The sequence below is a fragment of the Silene latifolia genome, chromosome 11, assembly GCF_048544455.1.
Source record: "Silene latifolia isolate original U9 population chromosome 11, ASM4854445v1, whole genome shotgun sequence".
Taxonomy (NCBI): Eukaryota; Viridiplantae; Streptophyta; class Magnoliopsida; order Caryophyllales; family Caryophyllaceae; genus Silene; species Silene latifolia.
Window position 1 is genome coordinate 41,271,607 of NC_133536.1, and position 27,864 is coordinate 41,299,470.

The 27,864-nt window shown below is 39.5% G+C and overlaps 1 protein-coding gene and 1 non-coding gene across 2 annotated transcripts; both read right to left on the reverse strand.

The window, feature by feature from the left end:
- Positions 1-2,037: 2,037 nt before the first annotated feature.
- LOC141616550 (small nucleolar RNA R71) lies at positions 2,038-2,144 on the reverse strand. Its single transcript, XR_012530891.1, has one exon. It is a non-coding gene; the product is annotated as a small nucleolar RNA R71 (small nucleolar RNA).
- A 24,332-nt stretch (positions 2,145-26,476) lies between these two features.
- Positions 26,477-27,055, reverse strand: LOC141613288 (uncharacterized). Its single transcript, XM_074432022.1, has one exon. It carries the CDS (start codon positions 27,053-27,055, stop codon positions 26,477-26,479), a length of 579 nt encoding a protein of 192 aa, XP_074288123.1.
- Between the last annotated feature and the right edge of the window lie 809 nt (positions 27,056-27,864).

Sequence of the window (27,864 nt, forward strand, 5' to 3'; positions counted from 1 at the left end):
CAGTCTGAGCGTCTTGTTCCTTGATCCGCTCGGATCGTTCACCCCAGATCCGGCCGTCCCGACTCCCAGCCGCACGGATCACAGCACAGCATAGTTTCGTTCTTCAAGCTACGAAATGGAGAAGCCCTTCTCTCGGATAATCCCGGAGGCTCCTTGCTCAACTTAAAAAGTGTAATTACTAGTTTAGCCCTTAGTTAACCCTAATGCATCCTCCCTAATTTTCACTATAAATACCCCATTAGTCTAATTAGAAGAGCATGTTCTTCTTATCAATATTTAGAGTAGTTAATATCAATCAAATCTCTCTTCAATATTGTAATCAAGTATTAATCTAGTTTTAATCCAAGTTTTAGTTCTTGAATCTCTCTCTTGTTCTTCATTTTATTTTGGGTAATTAGAAGATTATTGGGTTTATTGGGAGATTGACAACCTTCCATCAATCATCAAGTTCTTCTATTATTCTTTGCATCTTTATTATTGGAATCATTAGTAGGTATAATCTCTTAATCCCTTTTTAATTATTGCTAATTACTTTCATTTATTCATCATGTTTCATTATGTTAGTATGATTGACAACCTTTCTAGCATGATCAATATGATAATGAGTGAGTAGTCTCTTAGCTAAGGTTTAATGGGTGATTAGGGGAAACCAACATGGGGAATGATTCATGCTTAAATTAATATGCTTTCATATCTTATTTGCTTGCTTGTTTTGATCTTAATACATGCACATGTTATATTTGATGAAATGCTAAGCCTATGAATCCTTGCATTTACTATCATCTTCTATCCTTTCAACTTGACTTGTAAGACATAACCCAACTCGAGTCTTGTTAGACCATGCATGTGTTAAGTAGGGAAGATTAAGTCGACTTGTAGGTGTTGTACAATCCAAGAGATTCGGCTCCGGGACCCAAACTTTCCTAGGATTGTAAGACATAACCCAACTCGATCCATCACAACAATAATTGCTTGCTTATAATTTGAGAACATGTTTGTATGATCATATCCCATGAATCCCCTATGAACCCATGACACCCTAGTGCTTTTAATCAATTGTTTACACCCCTTATTTCATTTATCTTGCTAGTTTATTTTCATTGCTATTTTAGTTTAGTAACCTTCTACATCAACCCAATTTGTGACACCCCCTAGACACCGCTAGTTACAATAGAATCTTCAATTTCAATACCCGTCCCTTGGGATCCGACCTTTACTTGCCTCTTTACTAATTGTAGAGTTGTTTGTGAAGTATAAATTGTGTTTTGTATCGACCATTGACCAACGACCACATATGTTTAATTGTGAACACCAAATGGCTCCGATCAAAAATGGCGCCGTTGCCGGGGACGGTGTTTAATTGATTTAAGATTTCTTTTATTGTTATTAGTAGTGTCTTTTTCACCTTGGGGAAGTAAAACTCCTCAAGGTTTGTTCTAATTGTTTTCTAGTTGTTTGATATTTTGCATGTCTAGAAGGTTACAAAGAGATTTGTTACCTTTTGACCGTGAAATCGAAAGAACCTTGACGAATAATAGGAGACTTGTTAGGAGGAATTTGGGAGGTGTTGGTGAAGTTGTTCAACCCACTAGTGAGTTTGTCAATCCTTTCGCAATAGAAGGAGAAGAGAACCCATTTAACAATATCCCACAAAATCCACCTACAATGCCTAAATTCTCGTCACACTCTATACCCACCGAGGAGGATTTACCAAATGGTACTCCTACCCCACAACATCTCACCGGTAATTTTATTGCCAAGTCCGCCTTCATCCAACTAGTTGAGAGGAGCCAATTCGTGGGAATGCCTAGTGAGGACCCTCATTCTCATATGGAAACATTTTGTGATTATTGTGAAGCTATCTCTCAAACGGGCGTGACTCAAGACCAAATAAGATGGGTCTTATTTCCTTTTTCGTTAATCGGCACCGCAAAGCAATGGTTGAAGGGCCTTGATAAGGCCACTCTTGGAATAGATTCTTGGAAGAAGTTAGCTCTAGCTTTCTACAAAAAATTCTACCCACCGGAAAAGACCAATATGCTAAGAGCTCAAATTACGGGTTTTAAGCAAAGGGATGAAGAGTCTTTGTATGAAGCTTGGGAGCGGTTCAAAGGTATTTGTCGCTCATGTCCTCACCATGGACTTAGCGAATGGTTTTTAGTGCAACAATTTTGGAATGGTTTATATGAAGATTCAAGGAACATTCTCAATATGGGATCAAATGGAGTGTTCACCGAAGTTGATGACAATCAAACGTGGAACAAGATTGAGGAAATGGCGGTCCATAATTCGCAATATAGTAGGCCTCGCAAGGCTACTAGAGGAGGAAAGTATGAAGTGGACACCGTTACTCAATTGGGTGCTCAACTTAGTGCTCACATTGACACAATCAACTTGAAGTTTGAACAAGCTATGACTAGACTTGAGGAAAACTCAAAATCATCAAAGCATCATGTCAATGCCATGACGGCATCCTCATCAATCCCAAGCGGGATATGTGAGAATTGTGGAACCTTGGGTCATGACTCAAGTGAATGTAGGGGAACAACCGAACAAGTTAATGCTTTCCAAGCTTACAAAAGTGGTACCCCTTATTCAAATTTTTACAATGAAAATACCAAGTTCCATCCAAATCTCTCATACAAGAGCCAAAATGTTCAAAACCCTCAACCAACATACACTCCACCACCCATGAGAAATCAAAATCAAAGACCCTTTTTCAATCAAAACCAAAGTTACCAAAATCAAAATCCATACAATCACCACAATGACCAAAGTTTTGATGTCCAAAAAGCGGTCCTTCAAATGCAAAAAAATCAACAAGAATTTTTCACCCAAATGCAAAAGGATAGCCAAGCAAAGGATACCACCATCAACAACATTCTAGCTCACACCAAGATGTTGGAAACACAATTGACCCAACTAGCATCTTCAAACTCACAAAGGCAAAAGGGGCAATTACCACCCCAAGGTAATCCCCCTAGACATGAAACGGTTAGTGCCATTCACTTGAGAAGTGGTACAACATATGAAGCACCGAAGGAGCAAGTTGAGAATGAAGTTGTGAGAGCTAGTGAGAATGAAGTTGTGGTGCAAGGTCCCAAAGAAGGGGAATCATCAAAAGAAGAAAGTTCAAAGAAAAATGAAGACAAAGCCAAAGAAAAGGAACCCATTGTGATTAGACTTCCTTTTCCAAGTCGTCAAGCCAAGCCTAAATTTGATGATCAACTTGGAAAGTTCATGGAAATTGTGAAGAATTTAGAAGTCTCAATTCCTTTCACGGAATTAATCAATCACGTTCCGGCCTATGCAAAGTACATGAAAGATATCCTCACAAAGAAGAAGTCAATCCGGAAACTTGAGACTATCGCCTTCACTAAGGTGAGTAGTGCAATACTTCAAGGGAGTTCACCTCCAAAGTTAAAGGATCCGGGAAGCTTCTCAATACCGTGTACCATTGGCGACACGACGATCAACAAAGCCTTATGTGATCTAGGGGCTAGTGTGAGTGTCATGCCGTACTCGGTAAGTAAAAGGTTGGGAATGGGAGAGCTTAAATGTACCAATATCACTCTTCAAATGGCCGATAGATCGACGAAGACACCATTAGGGATATGGGAAGATGTCCCGGTGCGAATTGGGAAGTTTTTCATCCCGGTGGACTTTGTCATTGTTGATATGGAGGAAGATTCCAACATTCCAATCATCTTAGGAAGACCTTTCCTACACACCGCGGGTGCGGTGATTGATGTGAAACATGGAGAGCTTACTCTAGAAGTGGGAGATGAAAGCATAACTTTTAATCTTGACAAGACCATGAGAGCTCCTCGTTTGCATGAGCCATGTTTCATGATTGATCATTATAGCCGAAAAGATGTTAGGAAGAGATCGGAACTCCAATGGAGGAAGAAAGTTGAAGATGCTCCATTCAAAGAGCAAGTGAATTGTGAAAAGGAGAGCTTGCAAAGCTCATCAAAATCAACCAAGGAAGAAGATGATGGCCTCATTGGCCAAGAGAAGAAATTGGGAGAGTTGTCTCCATCCAAGCAAGAGATTTTCAATGATCAACTCAATGAAGTTTGTGATCTTTGGGACGACGAATTTGAAGGGATCTTTAATCCCTACATTGGGCATGCCATCGATCATGATCAACAACAAGGGCCACGGTCTATTGAGGACCTCTACCACAACAATGAACAAGCTTTTAATTATTTCTTCGAGGTGTTGAGCAACATCAACAACACCTTGAACATGCCCCCTTGACATCTCATCAAGAATGAGAGTTTGGTGGAGTCCTCCCTAAACCACCACTTGTAAATATTTCTAACTCCCTAACTTACTTTTCAATTTTTGTATTGCATTTTTTGTCATTTTTGGATTTTATTTACTTTGATCAAAATAATTGTCATGAAAAGAGAGAAGTGAGGGAGGGATTAACAATTTTAAATTGATGTGTAGTGCTGGCAATTGCCTAGGCTATTCATGCCTTAGTAGTGCCCCCACAATGAAGAACACAAGATTTGAAAGAAAGAAAGAAAGAATGATAAGGGAATGCATTGTGCACGAATGAAGCGAATCCGGGAACAAAGGACAAGAATCCGAGCGGATTACTAAGAATCCGCCCGTCTGCAGAGGATCCGAGCGTCCTGCTGAGAAGACGCCCGTCTTGGGCTGGGCTGAAAACTGCAAATTCTTGACTGTTGAAGAATCCGAGCGGATTTCTGGAAAGACGCCCGTCTCACAGAATCCGTCCGTCTTGTGGACAATCCGCCCGTCTTGCAGCTGAAGAAAAACAAAGAAAAATCTCTGGACAAGAATCCGTCCGTCCTGACAAGAATCCGCCCGTCTCATCTCGAAGAATCCGAGCGGATTCCCCAGAATCCGCCCGTCTCTAGGCGGGATTTTTGAAAATTTGAAGCTGAAGAATCCGAGCGGATTGCGCCCAATCCGCACGGATTGTCCCTGCGTCCTAATATTGTCGAGTTCCTTAAATACCCACCCCACCTTCATTCATTCATTCATTCACTCATAAACACTACCCTCAACATCAAAACCCTCATCCTCTCCATCTCAAAAACAAAAACCCTCATCAAAACTCACCAAAATCAAATCAAACCATCCTTCAAACAACAAATCAATCACTCCATCTTCATCAAAAATCAAAACCAAGCACAAAATCTTCACCTTTGAATTGATTTTTGTTCTCATAAAGGCAAAGCCTTTCACCTTCAAAATCGATTTGGGCATTCTACAAATTGAAGATTTTTGACTCTTTACTTGGTTAGCTCATCAAATGGCAAGAACAAAGGGAGCAACAAAGGCACCAAAAGCAAAGGCTCTCTCTCAAAGGCAAAAAGCTCTACAAACAAAGAAAGCTATGGCAATGGTGGTAGCAACACCAAGCTTGGAAGTGCAACCACCTCAACAAATTTCTATGGAAGCATCACCTTCTACTCCGGTAATTAACCAACTCTTGCATTATCCGGAGGTAACTTTCATTTCCGATGCCCATAGAGATACATTTGTCAAGTTTGCTATGAAACAAATCCAATCCACCAAATTCATATGTCAAGATGCTTTAGAGAAGTTAGGTGTTCTTGAACAAACAAGAGTCTTTTTCAATGCCATGGGTTTGAAGAAATTGTTTGAAATGAAGGAAGTAACATACCCCTCCCTTGTTTTGGAATTCTTAAGTTCTTTAAAAGTGACAAAAGTTGAGAATAGGGAAAATATTGAGTTTCGTCTAGCTAACACTAGTAGACGCATTACCTCTCCGGAATTGGGTAAAATTTTGGGTCTTAGCGATGAACATAAATTTTATAAGCAATATGGGAAGTATGATCCCGAGCCTCTTTGGGAGGCAATCTCCGGGAAGAAATTTGAAGATTTTAAAGCTTGTCGTGCTCTTTTGGTCCATCATCCGGGCATAAGAGTATGGCACAAAATTGTGGGAAATACCATTATTGCTAGGAAAGACACCAATCATTTTACGGGACTCGATTTTATTCTCCTTGAATCAACTTTGAATATTGGAAGAATTCACACCAAGACTTACAATTCTTTGAGGCTATTGGTTGATAGATGGCTCCATGTAGATAGTGGGAAGAAGGGTCAAACCGTAATTGTTAATGGCGCCCTTGTCACGGTCCTAGCCAAGCACTTTGATCCTAATTTCAATAAGGATAGCAAGTACAAGGCTAAGGATGGTGGCCATCTTATTGATATGTCCACCTTGATTAACAAGTTTAAGTGGGTTGCTCACAATCCCCTTGACACCAAATTTGGGTGGCTTACTAGTGAGGCTCGATCATTCACTTTACCCGCAAAGATTTGCCGTCTTAGTGTCCACCGGACCAACTATTTACTTCCCCTATCCAAGGAAGCCGAGTACATCATTCAACAACAAAAGGGTGATCATAAAACTCCCTCCTCTTCCATTGTTATACCACCTTACCCCTATGATTATGAAGAGTTCAAACCGCAAGGAGTTGAAATTGGAAAAGATTATGTCACTCTTCTAATGCAAGCCATGCACAAGCAAGCTTATGAAGATCGGAAGAATGCTTATTTGGCTCAATATCCTCCCCTCTTACATCTAGCTAAGCAAGGACTCCTTGATCCATCTTGTCCTTTGCCTAGTTGGGCGGATAAAGAAGCCTTATTTCCGGGTGCATCTAGGGACGTGGTGGAAGACAATGAGGTTGTTGGAAATGGTGAAGAATTTGATGATAACATAGAGGAAGAAGCAAGTGGAGATGAAGAAGGAGATGGTGAAGATGATGATGAAGAAAGCAATGAAGAAAGTGCCAAGGAAAGTGGCAATGTGACCACTTCTCATGAGGGAAGTGGTAATGATGATAGCATGATGGAAGACTAGCCTTGGAGATTCCTACTCTCCCACGGTTTGTCTATATCTCTTTGTATTTTATTTCATTTTGATCATTGTTGGTTTAGTCCTAGCAACATCAAAGGACTCACACCTCGGTTCCATTGAGGTGTTCTTTATTGTTCCCATTTTTGAAAATCCAAAATGACAATCTTATTTCATGCATAGCATAGCATGTGCATGAACTCCCCCATGCTTTGACATTAGCAATAGTGTCTTACTTGGTTTGGGGAAGTTAATGCATACGCAACGGGAGGTAATCTAAATTATCCTCTCCGTCATAACAAAAAAACCATGCATCATGTAGTATAGCTTAGTGTAGAATTGCATTTAGTATAGAAAATCATGCATCATTTTGCATAATTTCAATCATTTTGGCCATTGAGGACAATGCCCATATTAGTGTGGGGATGGGAATTCTAACACTTAACTTTTATCCAAAAAAAACCATAAAAATTGAAAAATTTCAAAAATCATAAAAATTTGAAAAATTGAAAAACCAAAAACAAGTTCATTTCCTTTGTATATATTGTCTTGTATATATTGTGTTTGTTTCATCCTTGTTCACTTTGATCGACTACGCCACATCCGAGACATGAGGATATTGAAGACCGCATGGTATGATCTTTCCAATCTCCTTTTTCCTCTTTATGTTAATGACTATGTGGCTTTATTTTGATTGATGCGGTATAACAATGTGAACTTAGGATTGCATTTAGTTTATATGTCATATTAGTTGGTAGAATCATTTGCATTAGGATGTTTATATGTTAGTTGCATCATGGCATGTAGTTGCATGTTAGAAAAATTTTGCGAAACCGTCTATTTGGGAAGCTTGACAAGTGTATATAGGCCCTAGTAGATGATTTTTATTCTTAAGACTTTGCTTGTTAGAATGCTTGTAAAACACCCTAGGATGTGTCATGCTAGTATCCTTTGACCCATGGTTTAAGGCCGAGTCAAGAGTACCTTGTGGTGTGATAACTCCTTGGCTACCGTTTATTCCAAGGTGACCCTTGAAACCATGCATACTTCTATCATTCATCCATGTTCTACCACATTTTTTGTCAACAAAAGGAAATGGGCACAAAAAGAAATCAATTTGAGTTCAATGAAATGAAAAGTGAAAGAAAGTTTGCAAAAATGCATCAAAAGAAAAGAGGAGCAAAAATAGACTCCTAAAGCTTCAAATACAAGGCACCCTCGTTACTAATTGGGGTGACTTTGAAAATGTTCAAAAAGAAATGCAAAAAAGTTGTCAAGTATTGAAAAGCCAAAAATCAAAAAGAAATGGCAAAGAAAGTGTTCTCAAAATGTCAAATGCCACAAGAAATTGGGGGGAAAAACAAAAACAAAAGCAAACTCCCAAAAGTGAAACTCAAATTCTATTGATCCCTTTATCCATCATATCCATTTTTGTGCATGGTAGAGAGGGGACGACCCTTCTTCTTGTCTAGGCAAGAGGGGGAATTCCGCGATCCTCCAGTGTTTCTAACACCATGGGGAGTCTACTCTTGACAAAAGCATTTAACGATTGAGGACAAAGGTACCCTAGCTTGACACATTTTGGAGGTGATTTATTGGTATCCTTCTAGGCTTAGTAGTTTGAACAAATTGCATCTATGAAGGATTGTGTACCCTTGAATTGCTTCCCTTGTAGATAATTTCCGCCACTTAGATGAGGAAAGTGGCTATTCTTTTTGTAGATGCATCCATTATGTGTTTTTGTGTGCTTAATGTTTGGAAGTGTCGCCATTTTGGCAAGACCCACCTTGCCTTGCAAGAAGGCATCCTACCTCATGGTTGTCTTGTTGTGAGTTGAAGGGGCGGAGTGAGACCCGCTAACTGTCTCATATCGGCTATTATTATTAGGTTAGGTTAGTATTGGTCCTAGTCTTAGTCACTTCTTTACTCGGGACGAGCAAAGGTTCGGTTTGGGGATATTTGATGTGACCATAATTAGCCTACTTCCCTTTTCCCCGCTCTTGAATGTGTTTCTTGAGCATTGGTCACACGAGGGTTGCTTGAGTCATGCTTAGGGGGTTGGCACCTCCGTTGGAACTTCTGAGACGGTACTCCCGACCACGACAACGTTTTGTTGTTTGAAAAAAAAATTCGGCCACTTAGATGAGGAAAGTGGATCATTTTGTTAGATGCATTCTATTTATTGATTACGTGCTTTCATGATGAATGTGTCGAAAGTTTTGTAGCAAGACCCAACTTGCCTTGCAATAGGGCACTCTTCCCTCATGAGTGTCAAATTGCGAGTTGAAGGGGCGTTGAGTGCGCTAATACTCGATCGGCTTAGGTAGTAGTTTAGTTGAGTGATGCTTATATTGTGCATCAACTCTCCATATCTATCATAATAATGCTTTGTACATTGGTTTTGGGACTTACTCGGGGACGAGTAAGGTTTAAGTGTGGGGAGGTTTGATATACGATTAATTTACTTCTAATTCCCCTCTTTCTTTTATGCAAACCGACTCGTATCGAGTCGGTTTCGGTTGCTTTTCCTTGCATTTTGTGCCCAATCCCCGTACTTGTTATTTTGTGTATCCTTTTGCAGGAACCGATCCGAGTATAGAGGAATTGGGGCAAGGAAGGCATTCCATTGCCTTTACATGAAGAAGAGGTGAAGAAATGCTGAAGACAGTGTTCTGCCGGCAGACCGGCAGCCGGTCTGGCCACCGGCAGAACACACCCCAGACATTGCCAAAGAAGTTGAAGAAAAAAAGCTGAGTGCTGTGTTTTGCCGGCAGGCCGGCAGTCGGCCCACCGGTAGAACACAGCAAGATTAATTAATTGAAGAATTTGAGGAAAAACAAGCTTGACCTCGCTGCCGGTAGGAGCACCGGCAGCCGGTCAACCGGCATTGCACACTCCCACGAAGAAGAAGAAGAAGAAGACCTAAATGTGGTGTTTTGCCGGCAGGCCGGCAGCCGGCCTACCGGCCAAAAACAGATGCCAGATATTTTATTTCATTGCGCGGTTTTGCCGGTAGGAGCACCGGCAGCCGGTCCACCGGCAAAACGCAGCAGCAGCGGATTTGGGCTTTTCTCTCTTTTCTTCCTCTTTTCTTCTTAATCTTGTACAAGCCTATAAATACCCCCTCCTTAAACCCTTTTGTACACACAACCCTAGATCTGAGAATATTTCCTTTTCAAGTTTCAAACTTTGTTAATCATATTGTTAATCATTCCCTAATTAGACTAGTTCTTCAATTAATTGGTGATTGAATTTGGGTTTGTAAGAAGATTGAAGGTTCCTCCTTCTTTATTTTTCTATCCAATTTCCTTTCTTGCTAGTTGATTGGTATTATTTCTCTCCCTATTTTCATTTGTTTACATTTGTTTTTCCTTCAAGTTTGTTTGATTGTTTATGTTAAATTTGTATCTTTGTTGGTTGGTTGTTGTTGTTTTCACCATTGTTCATCTTTTCATTGTTTCTCTTTTAATTGTTTCTCTTTCCTTTGTTCATTTTTGCTAGTTGTCCTCAAAGACTTAATCTTTGAGTTGATTGTGTTAAAGATTGTGTCTTTTTGTTTGTTCATCCTTGTTATTAGATTAAAACCGTCTTTCATTATAATTATTGTTGGGTTGTTGCATGTTTAGAAGTAGAAATCATCTTATCACCATGTTTATGCTTAAAGACTCTATCTTTGTTGTTTATTTTGCCTTTGGAAGCATGATTAGTGAGTAGTCTCCTTCTAGGACTCGGTCCGACCCGATATGGTTAATTTCACTAACTAATTGTCACTAAGGCTAATTGGTGGGGAAAATTGGTGAGGGTAGTCTAGGGGAATTTACATGCTTAAGATTTGGTTTTCGGGTAGTGTCGACTTTTGACCCTTGTCCACCAACGGAAGTTGGTTAGGTTGTTAGTCGGATATTTGGGGACCGACCCTTGTCACCAACTAAGGTTGAGACCGGAAGGGAGAACCGAGGGAGGGTGCCTCTAGGCTAGCGTTTGAAATCGACCTCCGGAAGGGGGAGTGGGATGACCCGGAATATGATGAGGGCTTAATGACCTTGACCATTTACTTGACCTCCTTGGGAAAATGCATGTTCTTGGGGTTGTCGGGTTTTGAGTTAGGGATACCGGCTTTCGAACCCGGGAGGGGGGCTAGTCGGAGTAGCTAGTGTCCTATTGCGAGACCGGAAGGGAGGTTCTAGGCGAATTAGAGCCATCTCCCCCTTACCTTTCTACCCCTTTTGATTAGCCGAGACGATTAGTATGTGGAATTACTTATAGCCGTGGGAGAGCCGAGTTCTAGTCCTTCTCTTTATTTGATCTATCCTTTATCTTTAGCTTGTTTTTACCTTATCTTGTTTTTAGTCTTTAAATTTGTTAGTTTAGCGCTAGTTTGTTACTTCCCACTTTGTTATTTATCGACTTAGCTAAACCGGTGAATTAGAACGATTAGTACTCCACCTACTCCTTGTGGGATCGACCCTTTTAAGTGTACAACGATAAAATCGTGCACTTGCGAGGTTTAACTTGAGACCATCACTAGCGCCATTACCGACATAAATAGAGCGAATCGTACTAGAATTAATAGACGGAGAAAGTGTACCTGCATCTGCGCTGACATGAGAAGAAGCTCCTGTATCCATGTAGAAAGGTCCTTGTCCAAACGGTTGTAATGTAAACGCGTTAAAAGCTTGACCCAAATCCGTCATTTGTGGAGCATCTTCACTGGTTGCAGCTACGTGTGCTTGACCGTAGCCTGACGATGGTGCTCTAGCACCGCTACTATTGCTGCGAGGTTGCTAAAACTGCTGTGGCATAGGCCACGCTTGCCAAGGGTTGGTCCACCCGGGATAGGTGGGGTAAGGGCACGGTGGTGGAGCCCACTGTTCTGGCCAAGAAGGAATGGGTCCCCACTGAGCAGGGACGGCAGCAGGTTGCGTCTGCTGTTTCGATTGATTGCGATTTCCGCCGCCCTTGTTCCCGCGTCGGCCGCCACTTTGACGGGTGGTGCGAGAGGACCCAGACTTGGGTGCATCATCCCAAGTACGAGTGTCACCAGAGGGGGCAGAGGGTGCGACAAGAGCCGTAGGTTCCTCGCGGCTGTCACGTCGGTGATTTTCGAGTTCAATCATATTCCGGGCCGTCTCAAAATTGGGAAGCGATTGATTGATAAATGCAGCCACCGTGTCGTATTCCTTTGGGAGACCACGGACGAACTGAAGCACCAATCGCTGATCATTGATGGCGGCGCCGACATCACCTAGAGAAACTGACAACTCTTTGAGACGTTGACAGTAGGCATCAAGAGATGCGAAATTACCCAATTTTAAATTGGAGAATTCATGCTCAAGGCTCGCAGCACGCGCGCCCTTGTTATTCAGGAACATCGCTTCAACTCGAGTCCAAGCTTCGCGAGCGGTGGATTTACGCTGGAGAACGCGTGGGAGGAGATCGTCTGACATGGTGCCATAGATCCACTGGAGCACAATAGTGTCAATTTCCGACCACGACTCGAAAAGGGTATCGGTTTCAGCGGGGCGGCAGTGCCATCGATGTGATGCAGAACCTTATACCCTCGAGCATGAAGGGTGAATAGGTCGACCCATAGAGAATAGGAGACCTTGACACCGTCTAGAACTCGTACCTTATTTTGAATGTTAGTGACGGTGTAGACGGGGTGAAGTGTGGATTTTGGTGGGGGATCGACTCTTTCTTCGCCGGGCATCGTTGCGTGAGGCTAGCACGGCAGAGGCAAACTAGGTCGGGATCGGAAAATTACCGTGAGTAATACTTCGAAGGAGATGACCTGGTGTCTGATACCATAAAGGTAATGCAATCCCTAATTAGGATATTGTATTGATCTCATATATATAGTTACAGTATCCTGAATACAAGGAAACGATATCACAAAATAAACTAACTACGAGATATACAAGGAAATATAACAAACTAAATATATACAGAATATTTACTAATAGTAAGCATAGAACATTGTAAATGTTCTCCATGTAACGCCCTCCATTTGAGTCTTCATTAACATTATTATCATTATTTTTTTGTTTCCTACAGAGATCAGTAGTCGTTTCATAAACAATTGAACGAAGTTGGAGATAAATGAGACCTACCCCCATGTTGGACCATAAACACATTGCTCCAGCAAACGTTAAGTAAGTTGTGGGGCGCTTCAAAAACTTGAACCTTCCCCCTGTCAAATCCATATTGTTAACCGTGACACCATACAACCATATAATGTAAACAATGCGAACGGGTATTATGATGAGCCATGATCCAACAACGACAACATCCATTGCTTCAAGCCAAGTCGAAAACACGAAAAGATAAGATGTCTATAGGCACCCATAATAAAAATTTTGAAACTATTGGGAAAGTCAACTAATAAGAAGCAAACCCAAAGAAATTTAGTTAGTCTGTAATTGATTTCTTTTCTAATCCTAATTTCTAAGTATTACTCTGTAATTCTTTTTATCAACTATACAAATCTTTAATTACCCATCAACATTTATGACCACGGAATCGAGTTATGGAGCCATTATAACTTTATTTTACAATTATTGCCAGTCCTTTCACGGACTGTATAGCTATTCATATACTTCGTCCATAGTCATTTATTTACATTTATACGAGATCATCCCAAGAAAAGGTATACATATGATTTATTTATTTTTCTGTAAGAATTTTTTTGTGTACGTGATTTATTTGTTGATATCGTCAATAAGACGGTACATGTTGGGAAAAAAAAATACAACGTGAATCTCCCTAGAAACAAGTTCATCCCAACAAGAATGTAATTGCATTGTGTTGCTTCTTCCTGAAACAAGTTCTTCTAATCCTCCATCATTTGCAATCTCCCTAGATTTTTAATACTGTTATCTGCCGCGCTTAATTATAAATTCTTCATAAATAATGCCTACTTAATGCACCTATTCGTCTCGAGTTGCAGTATCGAATTATCGATTATGATTATGATAACAAGCATGTGAAATTCTATTGAACAAGGAGTCGATTGAAAGGGTTAATTCTCATTGATAAACTTCTACCATACATACATCCATATATACGTACAAAGGGCATAATACAATCTTAATATTTCCTAACTAGAGCCTACAAATATGTAACTGAATAATCTACTTCCCTAATGTCGAGATTACACAAACAAAATAATATCATTGATATTATACACATATTCTATAGATATGATTCTAATACTCCCCCTCAAGTTGGAGCATTTGGTGATCCAACTTGTATTGCAGATGGTCGAACAACTCTCCACCCAATGCCTTTGTGAACAAATCTGCTATTTGTTCTTTGCTTCTAACATGAGACACGTTGATCGTATTCGAGACTAAATGTTGACGGACAAAATGACAATCTATCTCGATGTGCTTCGTCCTATCATGAAAGACGGGATTTCTTGAGATGTGTATCGCTGCTTGATTATCACAATAAATATTCATCGCCTTCAAGTGAAATACTCCCAACGATGCTAAGAAGGCCTTTATCCATATTACTTCACTGGTCACGGCTCCCATGGCTCTATATTCCGCTTCTGCGGTTGATTTGGCTATTGTCATCTGCTTCTTCGCCCTCCATGACACCGGCGAGCTTCCTATCGAGACAAAATATCCACTCAAAGACCTCCTTGTCAATGGGAAACTCGCATAATCCGAGTCACAATACCCTTGTATTTGCAAACCTGTATCCCTTTTAAACGATATCCCTTTGCTTGGATTTCATTTAATATATCGCACTACCCTTAGTGCCGCTTCCCAATGTTCCTTTCGAGGCTCATTTACGAACTGAGACAATATGTGTACAGCATAAACAAGATCAGGCCTCGTAATTGTCAAATAAACTAACTTTCCCACAAGTCGACGATACTTCATTATATCTTTGAGCACATAGCCTTTCGCCATTGCCAAGTTGTGTCGTGGCTGGATAGGACTATACACCGTCTTTGCCCCTTCCATTCCTGTCTCTTCTATGATGCTCATTGCATATTTTCTTTGATTCAAGAACAACCCCTTCGCACTATGTGCTACTTCTATACCCAAGAAGTATTTGAGTCTTCCCAAATCTTTAATTCCAAATTTTTCATCCAAGTATCCTTTAAATTTTGTACAACCTTCACGATCATTGCTAACCACTATCATATCGTCTACGTACACAAGTACCCCTATGAATACCCCATTTCGATTGAAGGTAAACAAAGAGTAATCCGCCAAAGATTGTACAAAACCATAGCTCTTCATCGATATAGTTAGTTTAGCAAACCAATTCCTAGAAGCCTGTTTTAATCCATAAATTGATTTTAAAAGCTTGCATACCTTATTTTCTCCATTTCTCTCGAAACCTTGTGGAATTTTCATATAGACTTCCTCCCCGAAGTCTCCATGTAGGAAAGCATTGTCCACATCGAGTTGTTCAATAAACCAACTTTTAATAACGACCACTGCTAGCATACACCTCACACTCGTCATCTTTGCTACGGGTGCATAAGTCTCATGAAAATCAATGCCTTCTACTTGGGTGAACCCCTGTGCTACAAGTCTTGCCTTGTACCGTTCCACTGTTCCGTCTACTTTATACTTTATCTTGTATACCCATTTACATCCAATGGGCTTCTTCCCCTTTGGCAACGTTACCACCTTCCATGTTCCATTTTTTTCAAGAACTTCAATCTCCTTGCTCATGGCTTCTCTCCACTTCCAATCTTTCGCAGCCTGGTAGTAGTAACTGGGCTCACGATTAGCATCAATCGTGGCTAAGAAGGCTCTGTGAGATTGACTAAAACAATTCGTAACAACATAATTAACTAGAGGATAATGCATACCTGACCGTGAGGATGTATTTTGGACGTGATGAGCACTCGAGTTTGGGGTAATTATTCTAGTCGACTTGCAATAGTAATCCTTTTTCCATATGGGTTCGAATTTTTCTCGTGCTCCCCGACCCATTCTCTCCTCACTTGTGTTCGTACCCGTCTCTTCCCCTGTCATGTCTGCATTGCTGTTCACGGTATCCCCAGCACTTCCCCCTCTATTTTTAGCATCTTCATTAATTTCCACGGTCTCATTTGCACCGTTTTCATGTACATCTTCCCTTGTTTCTCTGTCTTCGACATACATGTCATCATTTTGGCCGACACTCCCCCTTGCAACGTGAGGCTTGTTGATGTCAGCATGTGAGTGATGTTCCTGATTATCCGAGTCTAAGGCATGCCCTTGTTGCGACCCAGATTCTTCATTTGAGGTCAAATATGGATAAACATGTTCATAAAACACCACATCTCGTGAAACGAAAACCCGCTTTTCTTTTAAGTCATATACTTTCCATCCCTTTTTACTATGAGGGTACCCGATGAAAATGCACCGTTTTTCACGTTCCCCAAATTTGTCTCGTGGTTTATCTTTATTATGGGCATAACATAGACATCATAGAACTTTCAAATTGTCGAATGTGGGTTGTTTATGGTGTAGTATCTCGTAGGGTGTCTTACCATCTAGCAAGGGTGTAGGTGTTTTATTTATTAGGTATGCAGAGGTAAGTATGCATTCGCCCCAAAAATGAACAGGCAAGTCTCCTTGAAATCGCAATGCTCTTGCTTTTTCAAGGATGTGACGGTGTTTCCTTTCTACCCGACCATTTTGTTGAGGTGTGTCAGTGTTACTCGTCTGAAAAAGAATGCCATTCTCCTCATAATATTGTCTCATGGACCCAGCTAACAATTCCGTTCCATTATCACTTTGGATGATTTTAACACATTTTTCGTATTGAGTTTTTACCATTTGACAGAACATTTTCATTAGGTCTCCTGCTTCACTTTTTTCTATCATGAGAAAAACCCATACTCCCCGACTATGGTCATCAACAATTGTCAAAAAATAATGGGCTCGGGTTAGACTAGCCACTCGGTATTTGTTGGAGTTTGTGTCCTCCACAAATTAGTGTGATAACATTTGTAAATCTCTTACAGGTTCACAAGGCTATACTTCGTATATTTAATCAGTTGATTAACGTTTACCTAATAACGGTTGGCTTGCTAAAAAGTTTGACGTTATTATCATACAGATGGCGGTGATCAACTGGTCCCTAAAGGTCACACCTATAGGATGTGTTTGAGAAATGTGGTTATAGAAATATAATCATATTGATGCCCAAAATGACTAAAAAGTTAGTCAATGTGTTGATGAGATAATTATTTAATGAAAATTAAATAATATTAGTTGAGACGAATTAACTGTCAATTCGTAAATTAAATATAATAAGTTATATTTAATTAAATGTATATAATGTTAGCTTGGACGAATTAATCTGTTAATTCGTAATTAAATATAATCAGTTATGTTTAATATCAACAAGTTGAATGTGTCATAGTGGTAATAGTGAGGGTACACAAGCCAAGAGGTCATGGGTTCGATCCTCACTAGATGACAATTTAACACACTTTATATATTTTTGGAAAGACCAAAAATAAGGAGCTTATGGTCCTTATTTCGGTCTGATGGCCGAAAATTAGGAAAGTATTATTCTTTCCTAATTGCTCCATAATTCGGTCAGTATAAGAAAGAATGGTAGATGTTTTATTCTAATCTAATTCTTTTTCTTGACCTAGCCTCTCTCTCTCATCAGAAAAAACACAAAACAACTAAAATTTACAGAAAATTTTAGATCGATTCTAGCACAATCAATAGGGCATATCTCAGATCGTCTTGGGTGCAACTAATAGGCGAATATCAATTTTGATATTGTTCTTAGGCCAATTTTGCTAGGACCGAAGGTTAATTCTGAATCCTTTATACTTTGTTTATGTATTTTGTTTATGACCTTTGATCATCATTGTTATATTCGTTATAATCCTTCTATATTAAGGGAAGTATACAGATTATTTCCCACAAGTGGTATCAGAGCATAGGCCACGAATTTTGATTTTGATGATTTTCGTAAATTTGTATGTAAACAATGGGGATTTCGAAAGAGAGAAAAAAAAATTTAGGGTTTTCGGCTGTTTTTTTTGTGCCGTGAGAAATTTTTTTTCTCGGCCTGTTTTTTTGTTGATGATTTATTTCCATTTGATTCATATAAATTATTGTTTTAATATGTTAAGATGATAATAAAATGAATTTGTAGATACCTTGATTTAATTCGGATTAAATTAAATTGTTAATGAAATAATCATGTCGATGATACAAGAACTTGTTTTTGCTATATAGTTTTAGCATATAAGATTAATCATGTTCATTAATTCATTTGCTAAATCATGTTCTATATGGCAACTGTAAACATTTTCTTCATCGGTTTTGTTTTAGGGCAATTCTTGCCGCAAGTTTTTTTGTGACGGCTGTTTTATTTTTTTTTGCCGTTGATTTTTTTTCGTTCGGTACTGTTCACCGTGAACAGTGTTCATTAAAAAAAAAAAAAAAAAAAAACTGTTTTTGGGTTGTTGTGGTTTTTTAATTGCCGAATCTAAAAGAAAAAGAAAAGGAAAGTTTTTCTTTCCTTGTTTTTGCCTTTTTTTTCGAAAAAAAAAAATTATTGGCTGTTTTTTTTTTCAGCCGTGAGCTGAGTTTACAAAAAAAAAAAAAAATTTGTTTTCCTTTTTGCCGAGACCCAAAAGGAAGAAAAATTGGATTTTGTTTTTTTTTTATTTTGGCCAATTAGTTATTGTGAATCGGTTCACAATTTAAAGATACCGAGTTATTTTAAAGCAGTTTAAAATTTTGACGGATAGAATTCATATTACAAGTTTAATATGGATTAAGAATGAAATTAATGTGATTAATTGCGGAATTGTCACTTAATTTAATTTAAATAGGTGGTTTGGATAAATTAATCAACATAATTAAGGAATCGTGTTATGTATGTTTAATTTATTTTTAGTTGATGCTTTTAATTTTGTTGAATGAATCGAATGAATGAATTTTATTTACGTATTTAATTTTGCAATCGGTTGTAATTTGTAATACTTAGTGTGGCCTTAGTCAAATTATGTTTTCGTAATGAAGGAAACATGATTTTTTATGTAATTATGAGATCTCGAATCTCCTTTACTTTATTTTAGTTTTGGGTTTTGAAATTAGAATGTAATAAATAGGTCAATTATGTAATTTTATTTATTGTAATTTCAAAGAAGACTAAAGATGGAGATTGGAGCTCACTCCCGCTACATGGATCAAGATGGAACATCAAGACAAGCTTCTCGGGTCCAAGGATGGATTCCAAACTTGTATTTATTGTTCATTTTGATAGGATAGGCCACACTAGGACTTTTACTGTTTTTACGTTTTTTTCATTCTTATTGCTTTTCATTCACATGTTAGTTTTATGCATCATATTCCGCCTAAAACCAAACCACCTACTACTAAAATGCATGAAAATTGACTCATATAGGTTGTATGTTAGTTTTCATGGACATGCAGATGTCACAGTCTATAAGCCATCACCTTAGTTTATTCATTCTCGCATGCTAGATTATAGTTCACTTAAAATGAATTAAAATAAAGTTGATGGGATCTTCCTCTAAAACGGAAATTGAGATTAGTCTTTATAAGGGCAAGCATCTATGAATCCCTTCTTCGTCGGTAGGCCTAATATGACCCCTTCTACGTTGGGTAAGTAGTTGTGTTGACTTAGTTTACCTCAACATCATAGTCCGAAGAGTTTCTCGTGATTATGGTGGACTAAAGATAGAATTTACAGAAATTTATCGACCAAGAATTCTAACGGTAGAATTAGCTAAAAGGTTAGCTTATCAATTTACAGATAAATGAGTCTTGGGATCATTTATATAATTCTTGAGGGAGGTCTATTGTATAAATGTTTTGAGTCTTCGCGTTATGACTTTAGTTCATTAGACTTAAAATCAAAACGATGCACATGCTTATTATTTTTATTCTTCTTTCGCAGTGTAGAACACGATTATTTTCGATAATACTGTTACAACAAATGGCTGGAAATAACGCAATCCCAATGCCTAGTGCCACACTAGATCGTTCATCCTGGCTAAAAGTATTTATGGACCAAATGAATCAGCCCACGCGACTGAAGAATGATGGGTCCAACTTTGCGGATTGGGAGGCAGCACTACGGAATGCTGCCATTGCTGACGGTAAGCTCAAATACTTAATTGAGCCAATACCGGTCAACCCAGGCCCAAATGCAGGAGTCAACGAGTCAATCGCTTATAGTGATTTCGTTATGGAAGCGGGTGCGATAAAGAACGTACTCATCTTTGCAATGGAAACCAATTTGCAGAGACGCTTCATTGCCCAAGGTGCAAACAAGATTTTCACCACGCTCACTAATGAGTTCTCAAAGGCACCGAGAATCGTTCCATATGAGCATACATGTCGCTTCTTTGATGCGAAACTCCAGAAGGGCCAACCAGTTAGCCCACACATTCTTCACATGATTGAGAATGTCGAGAAGCTGGAGACACTGAATTGTAGAATCAGTGAGAGCATTGTCATTGACTGAATGCTTCATTCTCTTCACGATGGTTTTGCCCTTTTCAGGGCGAACTATTACATGAATGACTTGAAAAAGAGTCCTCATGAGCTACACTCCCTTCTCGTACAAACCGAGAAGGATATGAAATTGAGTGGAGCATGAAGCAGGATGTTCTCATGATTTCAAACAAGTTCAAAGGTAAGGGCAAGGCTCATGGCGACCTAGCTGTAGGTAAGCCAAAGTTTAAGAAGCCAGGAAACGGTAAGAGTGCGCCTGGTGAGACTAGTGGCTCACAGGGCAAGACAAAGAGCAAGGGCGGTGACATAGAGTGCCACCATTGTCACAAGACTGGACATTGGAGGAGGAACTGTCCCGTCTACCGTGAGGACATCAAGGCAGGCCGCGTCGTTCCTGTTGGTATGTCATCTTATATTCATATGATTGAGATTAACCATGCAAGTTTCGGAACTTGGGTACTAGATACTGGTTGTGGTTCTCATCTGTGTAATCATTTGCAGGGCCTAAAGAACATCATACCTCTCGAAAAAGGTGATGTGGACCTGCGAGTCGGGAATGGAGCACGAGTTGCTGCTGCCTCGAAGGGGACATATGTAATCCAACTCCCAAGTGGTTTTGATTTATCTTTAAATAACTGTTACTATGTACCCAGTTTATCTAAGAACATTATTTCTGTTTCCGTACTTACTAAAGACGGTTTTACATTTTCAATAAAGGATAATAGTTGTATTTTCTCTTTTAATGAAATGATTTATGGCAAAGCAGTTTCCATGAATGGAATTTATATCTTAGATCAAACCACGGAAGTATTACACATGAATAATAAAAAATTAAAGGTTGGTGACAAAGATCAAACCTATCTATGGCATTGTCGAATGGGACACATAAATGAGAAACGCGTGAAGAAACTCGTCGATAATGGGACTATTCCCGCATTCGATTTTTCTACATATGGCACGTGTGAATCATGTCTCATTGGCAAGATGACTCGAATTTCCTTCAAAGGTGTTGGAATACGCGCTAGTGACCTATTAGGACTCATACATACGGACGTATGTGGACCTATGTCAATTACCGCTAGAGATGGCTATAGATATTTTATCACTTTCACGGACGATTTGAGTAGATACGGATATGTCTACTTAATGAAGCATAAAAGTGAGTCTTTTGAGAAATTCAAGGAATACCAGAATAGGGTACAGAACCAACTGGGTAGAAAGATTAAAGCACTCCGTTCAGATCGGGGTGGCGAATATCTTTCAAATGAGTTTGATCAACACCTGAAAGACTGTGGAATCGCTCTACAATTAACTCCACCTGGAACACCTCAATTGAATGGTGTGTCCGAACGGAGAAATCGAACCTTACTTGATATGGTTCGATCCATGATGAGTCACACGGTAGTGCCTGATTCATTATGGGGTTTTGCTCTTTTGTCAGCTGCTCTTATACTTAACCGAAGTCCGTCTAAAGCTGTCGACAAGACTCCATATGAAATGTGGAAGGGAATGGTACCTAACTTGTCCTTTATTCGGGTTTGGGGCTGCGAGGCTTATGTCAAGTGGAGACACGAGGATAAGCTCGGCCCGCGATCGGTCAAGACATACTTTATAGGTTATCCAAAAGGAACATTTGGTCATTACTTATATTCGCCTACCGAACATCGAGTTTTTGTTGCGGCTAGTGCGACGTTCTTAGAGAAAGAATTTCTCGAGAACAAGTCGAGTAATAGAACCTTCGAGCTGTCGGAGATTCCAGAACCAACAACCGAGGAACAGATGGAGGAAGCTGTAACCTCCGACGATGATACGGTTGATATTCCTGAGGAACCCAGGAGGTCGGGTAGAGACTCTCATCCTCCGGACAGATACATTGGTATGGTCGAGGAGAATGACGTTTTACTTCTAGAAAGTAATGAACCCGCAACCTATAAAGGTGTTATGGCCTGTTCCGACTCAAAGCTATGGCTTGAAGCCATGCAATCCGAGATGGACTCCATGTATGAGAATAACGTATGGTATCTAGTTGATTTACCTAATAAGGTAAAACCTCTACAGTGCAAATGGTTTTACAAAATAAAGCGTTCTGTAGACGCGCAACCAGATACCTATAAGGCACGACTTGTGGCAAAAGGTTTCACTCAAGTGCACGGATTGCATTATGATGAGATTTTTGCACCTGTAGTCATGCTACGTTCCATTCGGATAATCTTAGCGATTGCCGCTTTTCATGATTATGAAATTTGGCAAATGGATGTGAAAACCGCCTTCTTAAACGGTTATTTGGAGGAAGAGTTGTACATGGTGAAACCCGAAGGTTTCATAGATCCTGAGCATCCTAATAAAGTATGCAAGCTTAAGCGTTCCATTTATGGACTTAAGCAAGCTTCTTGGAGTTGGAATCATCGTTTCGACCAAGTGATAAAAGAGTATGGTTTCACTCGATCGGTCGAAGAACTATGCTTATATATCAAGCCGAGTGGGAGCAAGATTGTATTCTTGATATTGTATGTCGATGACATACTCTTGATTGGGAATGACATTCCTCTCCTATCTTCGGTTAAAAGAATGGTTGAAGAACCATTTCCAGATGAAAGATCTTGGTGAGGCACAGCGCATTTTGGGAATCCGTATCTACCGAGATAGATCACGATGGACGTTATCACTTAGTTAGAAGTCTTATTTGGATAAGGTTCTTGAGAGGTTCAGCATGACCAACTCCAAGAAGGAGAACCTTCCTATGACGACTGGGATGCAGTTGAGCAAGTCTCAGTCACCCACGACGCCTGAAGGGATAGAGCGCATGAGTCGTGTTCCTTATGCATCTGCAATAGGATCGATCATGTATGCCATGATATGCACACGTCCAGACGTGGCATATGCATTGAGTATGACGAGTCGGTACCAAAAGACTCCAGGTGAAACACACTGGATAGCAGTCAAAAATATCCTCAAGTACCTACGGAGGACTAAGGATTGGGTATTGACTTATGGAGGCGATACTAAGCTATGCGCAATCGGTTACGCAGATGCTAGCTTCCAAACGGATCGAGATGACTAAAAATCTCAGTCCGGGTTCGTCTTCACTCTTAATGGTTCTGCGGTCAGCTGGAAGAGTTCCAAACAGAGTGTTGTAGCAGATTCTACTACTGAATCCGAGTACTATGCCGCTTCGGAGGCAGCAAAGGAAGCGATATGGATGCGTCAATTCTTACAAGGGCTTTCGGTAGTTCCTAGTTCGAATGACCCGATCACCATATATTGTGATAATAGAGGTGTCATCTTCCAGGCTAAGGAGCCAAAGTCTAGCAACAAGTCTAGACATGTACATCGGAAAGCTCACCTGATCCGTGATTACGTGGAGCAAGAAGAGATAGTGATTGACAAGATTGCGACGGATGATAACATCGCAGATCCTCTCACCAAACCGTTGAATTATGATAAGCATGTAGGGCATGTTAATTCCATGGGAATTAAACGTGTTCCTGAGTTGTAGTACTTGATTATGGATTTGATATATTATCTTTTTCATATACTATTTATAACTTCATCGTTTTATATATAATATTTTGTTTTTCATGTGGATTGTACTGACAACATTGAACGCCACAAAGTGAACTGAATTACATTATATTTGTTTTTGTCCGTAATCGCCAATGTGAGCTGATAACTCCGGCTATTATATATACGATCGATTGAGGGTGGGTTCAACGAGCCATAAGTCAAACGGTTGACTGATCGATCACAGATACGAGATTATGACGATACCTCGTAGGACAACTTTTTGTGACAACGTAATGGAGTCCTAAATGTTTAATAACATTCGGTGCCAGGTCGTGGATAGGACATCCATTGTGTTCCTAGAGTCGATTCTTTTGACTATCGACTGTCTCTTGAGATTAAGGCAGTTTTTGGGTGACTTTGGTTTCTTTCTCACGGTCTGCCGTGAATCGGAGGCTAAGTAGATTTTTTCTGGGTCATTTCATACGTGCTTACATCTGCAGGATTCGAGTTGAGGAAAATATCCAACCCTTATCAGGTATAGTTATTTCTCAGGGCCACTCGAGGAGTTGTAACTGAAATGCATGGCCATGCTCGAATGTTGATTCGTTTATCAGTTAAGTTACTCTCTAGTCGGGGAAACCACTCTTGATATTGATCGCTTGTAAAATACGACCTTTGTGAATACGGATTTGCAAATTGTTTTACATTGAGTTTGAGAAATTTTAGGATATGGGAATCGGTTATCGCACATACACTTGTGAGGACAAGTGGGAGTTTGTTGGAGTTTGTGTCCTCCACAAATTAGTGTGATAACATTTGTAAATCTCTTACAGGTTCACAAGGGTACACTTCGTATATTTAATCAGTTGATTAACGTTTACCTAATAACGGTTGGCTTGCTAGAAAGTTTGACGTTATTATCATACAGATGGCGGTGATCAACTGGTCCCTAAAGGTCACACCTATAGAATGTGTTTGAGAAATGTGGTTATAGAAATATAATCATATTGATGCCCAAAATGACTAAAAAGTTAGTCAATGTGTTGATGAGATAATTATTTAATGAAAATTAAATAATATTAGTTGAGACGAATTAATCAGAATTAAGTAAATTAAATATAATAAGTTATATTTAATTAAATGTATATAATGTTAGCTTGGACGAATTAATCTGTTAATTCGTAATTAAATATAATCAGTTATGTTTAATATCAACAAGTTGAATGTGTCATAGTGGTAATAGTGAGGGTACACAAGCCAAGAGGTCATGGGTTCGATCCTCACTAGATGACAATTTAACACACTTTATATATTTTTGGAAAGACCAAAAATAAGGAGCTTATAGTCCTTATTTCGGTCTGATGGCCGAAAATTAGGAAAGTATTATTCTTTCCTAATTGCTCCATAATTCGGTCAGTATAAGAAAGAATGGTAGATGTTTTATTCTAACCTAATTCTTTTTCTTGACCTAGTCTCTCTCTCTCATCAGAAAAAACACAAAACAACTAAAATTTACAGAAAATTTTAGATCGATTCTAGCACAATCAATAGGGCATATCTCAGATCGTCTTGGGTGCAACTAATAGGCGAATATCAATTTTGATATTGTTCTTAGGCCAATTTTGCTAGGACCGAAGGTTAATTCTGAATCCTTTATACTTTGTTTATGTATTTTGTTTATGACCTTTGATCATCATTGTTATATTCGTTATAATCCTTCTATATTAAGTGAAGTATACAGATTATTTCCCACAGTATTTCCCCCATATGTCAGAATGACTAAGACCAAACAAATTATCACACCTTTTATTATTGAGCTTAAATGGAGTACGACATTGTTTAGCTCTAAAACACGAATCACAAACATCGTCTGAAAACCAATTTAAATTGTGTCCAACTAAAGGGGAAAAACGAGAAAAAATACTCTTGGAAGGATGTCCAAGTCCCTTATGCCATATACGACTTTCCTTTGAGGCCGTGACCTGTCCCGCAATCTCTATCTCTCTCGGCTTGTAATAATATACCCCGTGTCGATGCTCACCCCGTCCAATCTCCATCCTCGTAGTCCGGTCCTGCATTTCACAATAATCAGAATTGAATGTTATTACGCAATTGTTCTCATGTATCAGTTGTTGGACGGAAATTAAATTACAAGTGAGCATGGCCACAAATAAAACATCTTTCAAAATAAAATTTGAACTCAGTTGAACTTCTCCATGGATATTTGCTTCGACTTGTCTTCCATCCGGTATGCTCACTGATGACGGAGCATCAACCCATGAATTAATCAGCAATTCGCGCCTCCCTGTCATATGATGAGACGCACCGCTGTCTATCATCCATTCAATATCGTCAATTTCATACCTCTTAATTTCTCGTTCCCATCAGGACTCACGCTCAACAAGACTCGAAGGCTTTCAATTTCTTCATCTGTGAAAGTAATATTCTTGCTTTATGATTCCCCTTGTCGCATCCCTGATGTCGCATTCATGGCATTCGCCTGGTAATTGTTCTGTCCTCGTCCTCCGCCTCTTCTACGATTGCTATTTTCGCGACCAGTACCGCTTCCTCTTCGCCCTCTCCCCCTTTCACGTGCCTTCACTTCCTCGTATCCATGCTTATCGTAGCAGTTTTATTCTGTGTGATAATATTTCCCGCAATGAGTGCACTGGGGTGGTGGCGTCTCTTCTTCGGTTTCTGGTTTCAGGTTACGTCCCTTTCCTCCATTGTAAACTCTAGCAACCATGCCATCTTCATTCCGGTCTTCCTTTACTTTGGTAAGGGAAGCGTGTCTCTCTTCTCTTAAGATCAGGGCATAGGCACGGGTCAGACTTGCAATAGGATCCTCCATCAGTAGGTTAGTTCTTATATTTCCGTATAATTTAGAATCTAAACCCATCAAAAACGGATGTACTTTCTCCTCTTCTCGTTCCTTTTCTATCGACGCGGCTGCCCCACAAGTGCAATCCTTGATCTTGCTGTAATTTCCCAACTCGTCCCAGATGGTCTTCAATCTCGTGTAGTATTCCACGCCTGAGTCTCTCCCTTGTTTGCATTCATTTAACTCGCTCTTCAACTGGTGAACCCTAGGCGTGTTGCCTGCCGAGTACCTTTCACGTAGTTCGTCCCAAACGTCTTTGATGGATTGTGAAAAGGTGATACCCGGGTGCAATTTTGGATCAATGACATTCTGAATCCACGGCCTTAGCATAGCGTTGCATTGTCGTCATGCCACCAATTCAAGATTGTCTTCACCACTACTACTCTCCGGTTCCTTGACCTTTCCCTCGATAAAAGCTAACTTATTTTTAGCATCCAATCCATTCTTAACCGCATCCGCCCACATCTCATAATTTTCGCCATTAAAGATAATCTGTGTGACGTTTAGATTGGGATTATCAGAGGGATGAAGGTAAAGGGCTGATGTTACGGGAATTGTCTTTGGACCATTCCCTTTCGATTTTTCATCGTCACCAACCATAATGAAATCGTTATTTTTGCCTTGGATCTTCGTTTTGAGAAACAAAAATTGTGTGTGGATCGTTTATGGCTCACGATACCATGTGAAATTCTATTGAACAAGGAGTCGATTGAAAGGGTTAATTCTCATTGATAAACTTCTACCATACATACATCCATATATACAGACAAATGGCATAATACAATCTTAATCTTTCCTAACTAGAGCCTACAAATATGGTAACTGAATAATCTACTTCCCTAATGTCGAGATTACACAAACAAAATAATATCATTGATATTATACACATATTCTATAGATATGATTCTAATAAAGCATGACATGTGCCGCTGACAATTTTGCATTTTAATTCAACTTAGGAAATAATGCAAAGTCATATTAGCTCGTCGTATTTTTATAGGATTGACGATGCTGTAGCCTAAAACGAAAAGTACGGTCGACTTATAGAATATAGTACAATACATAGGGAGATAAGAGGGATATAAAACACATTATTGCACAAAAAATGACCAATGGTTTCTGAGCACAATTCATTCTTT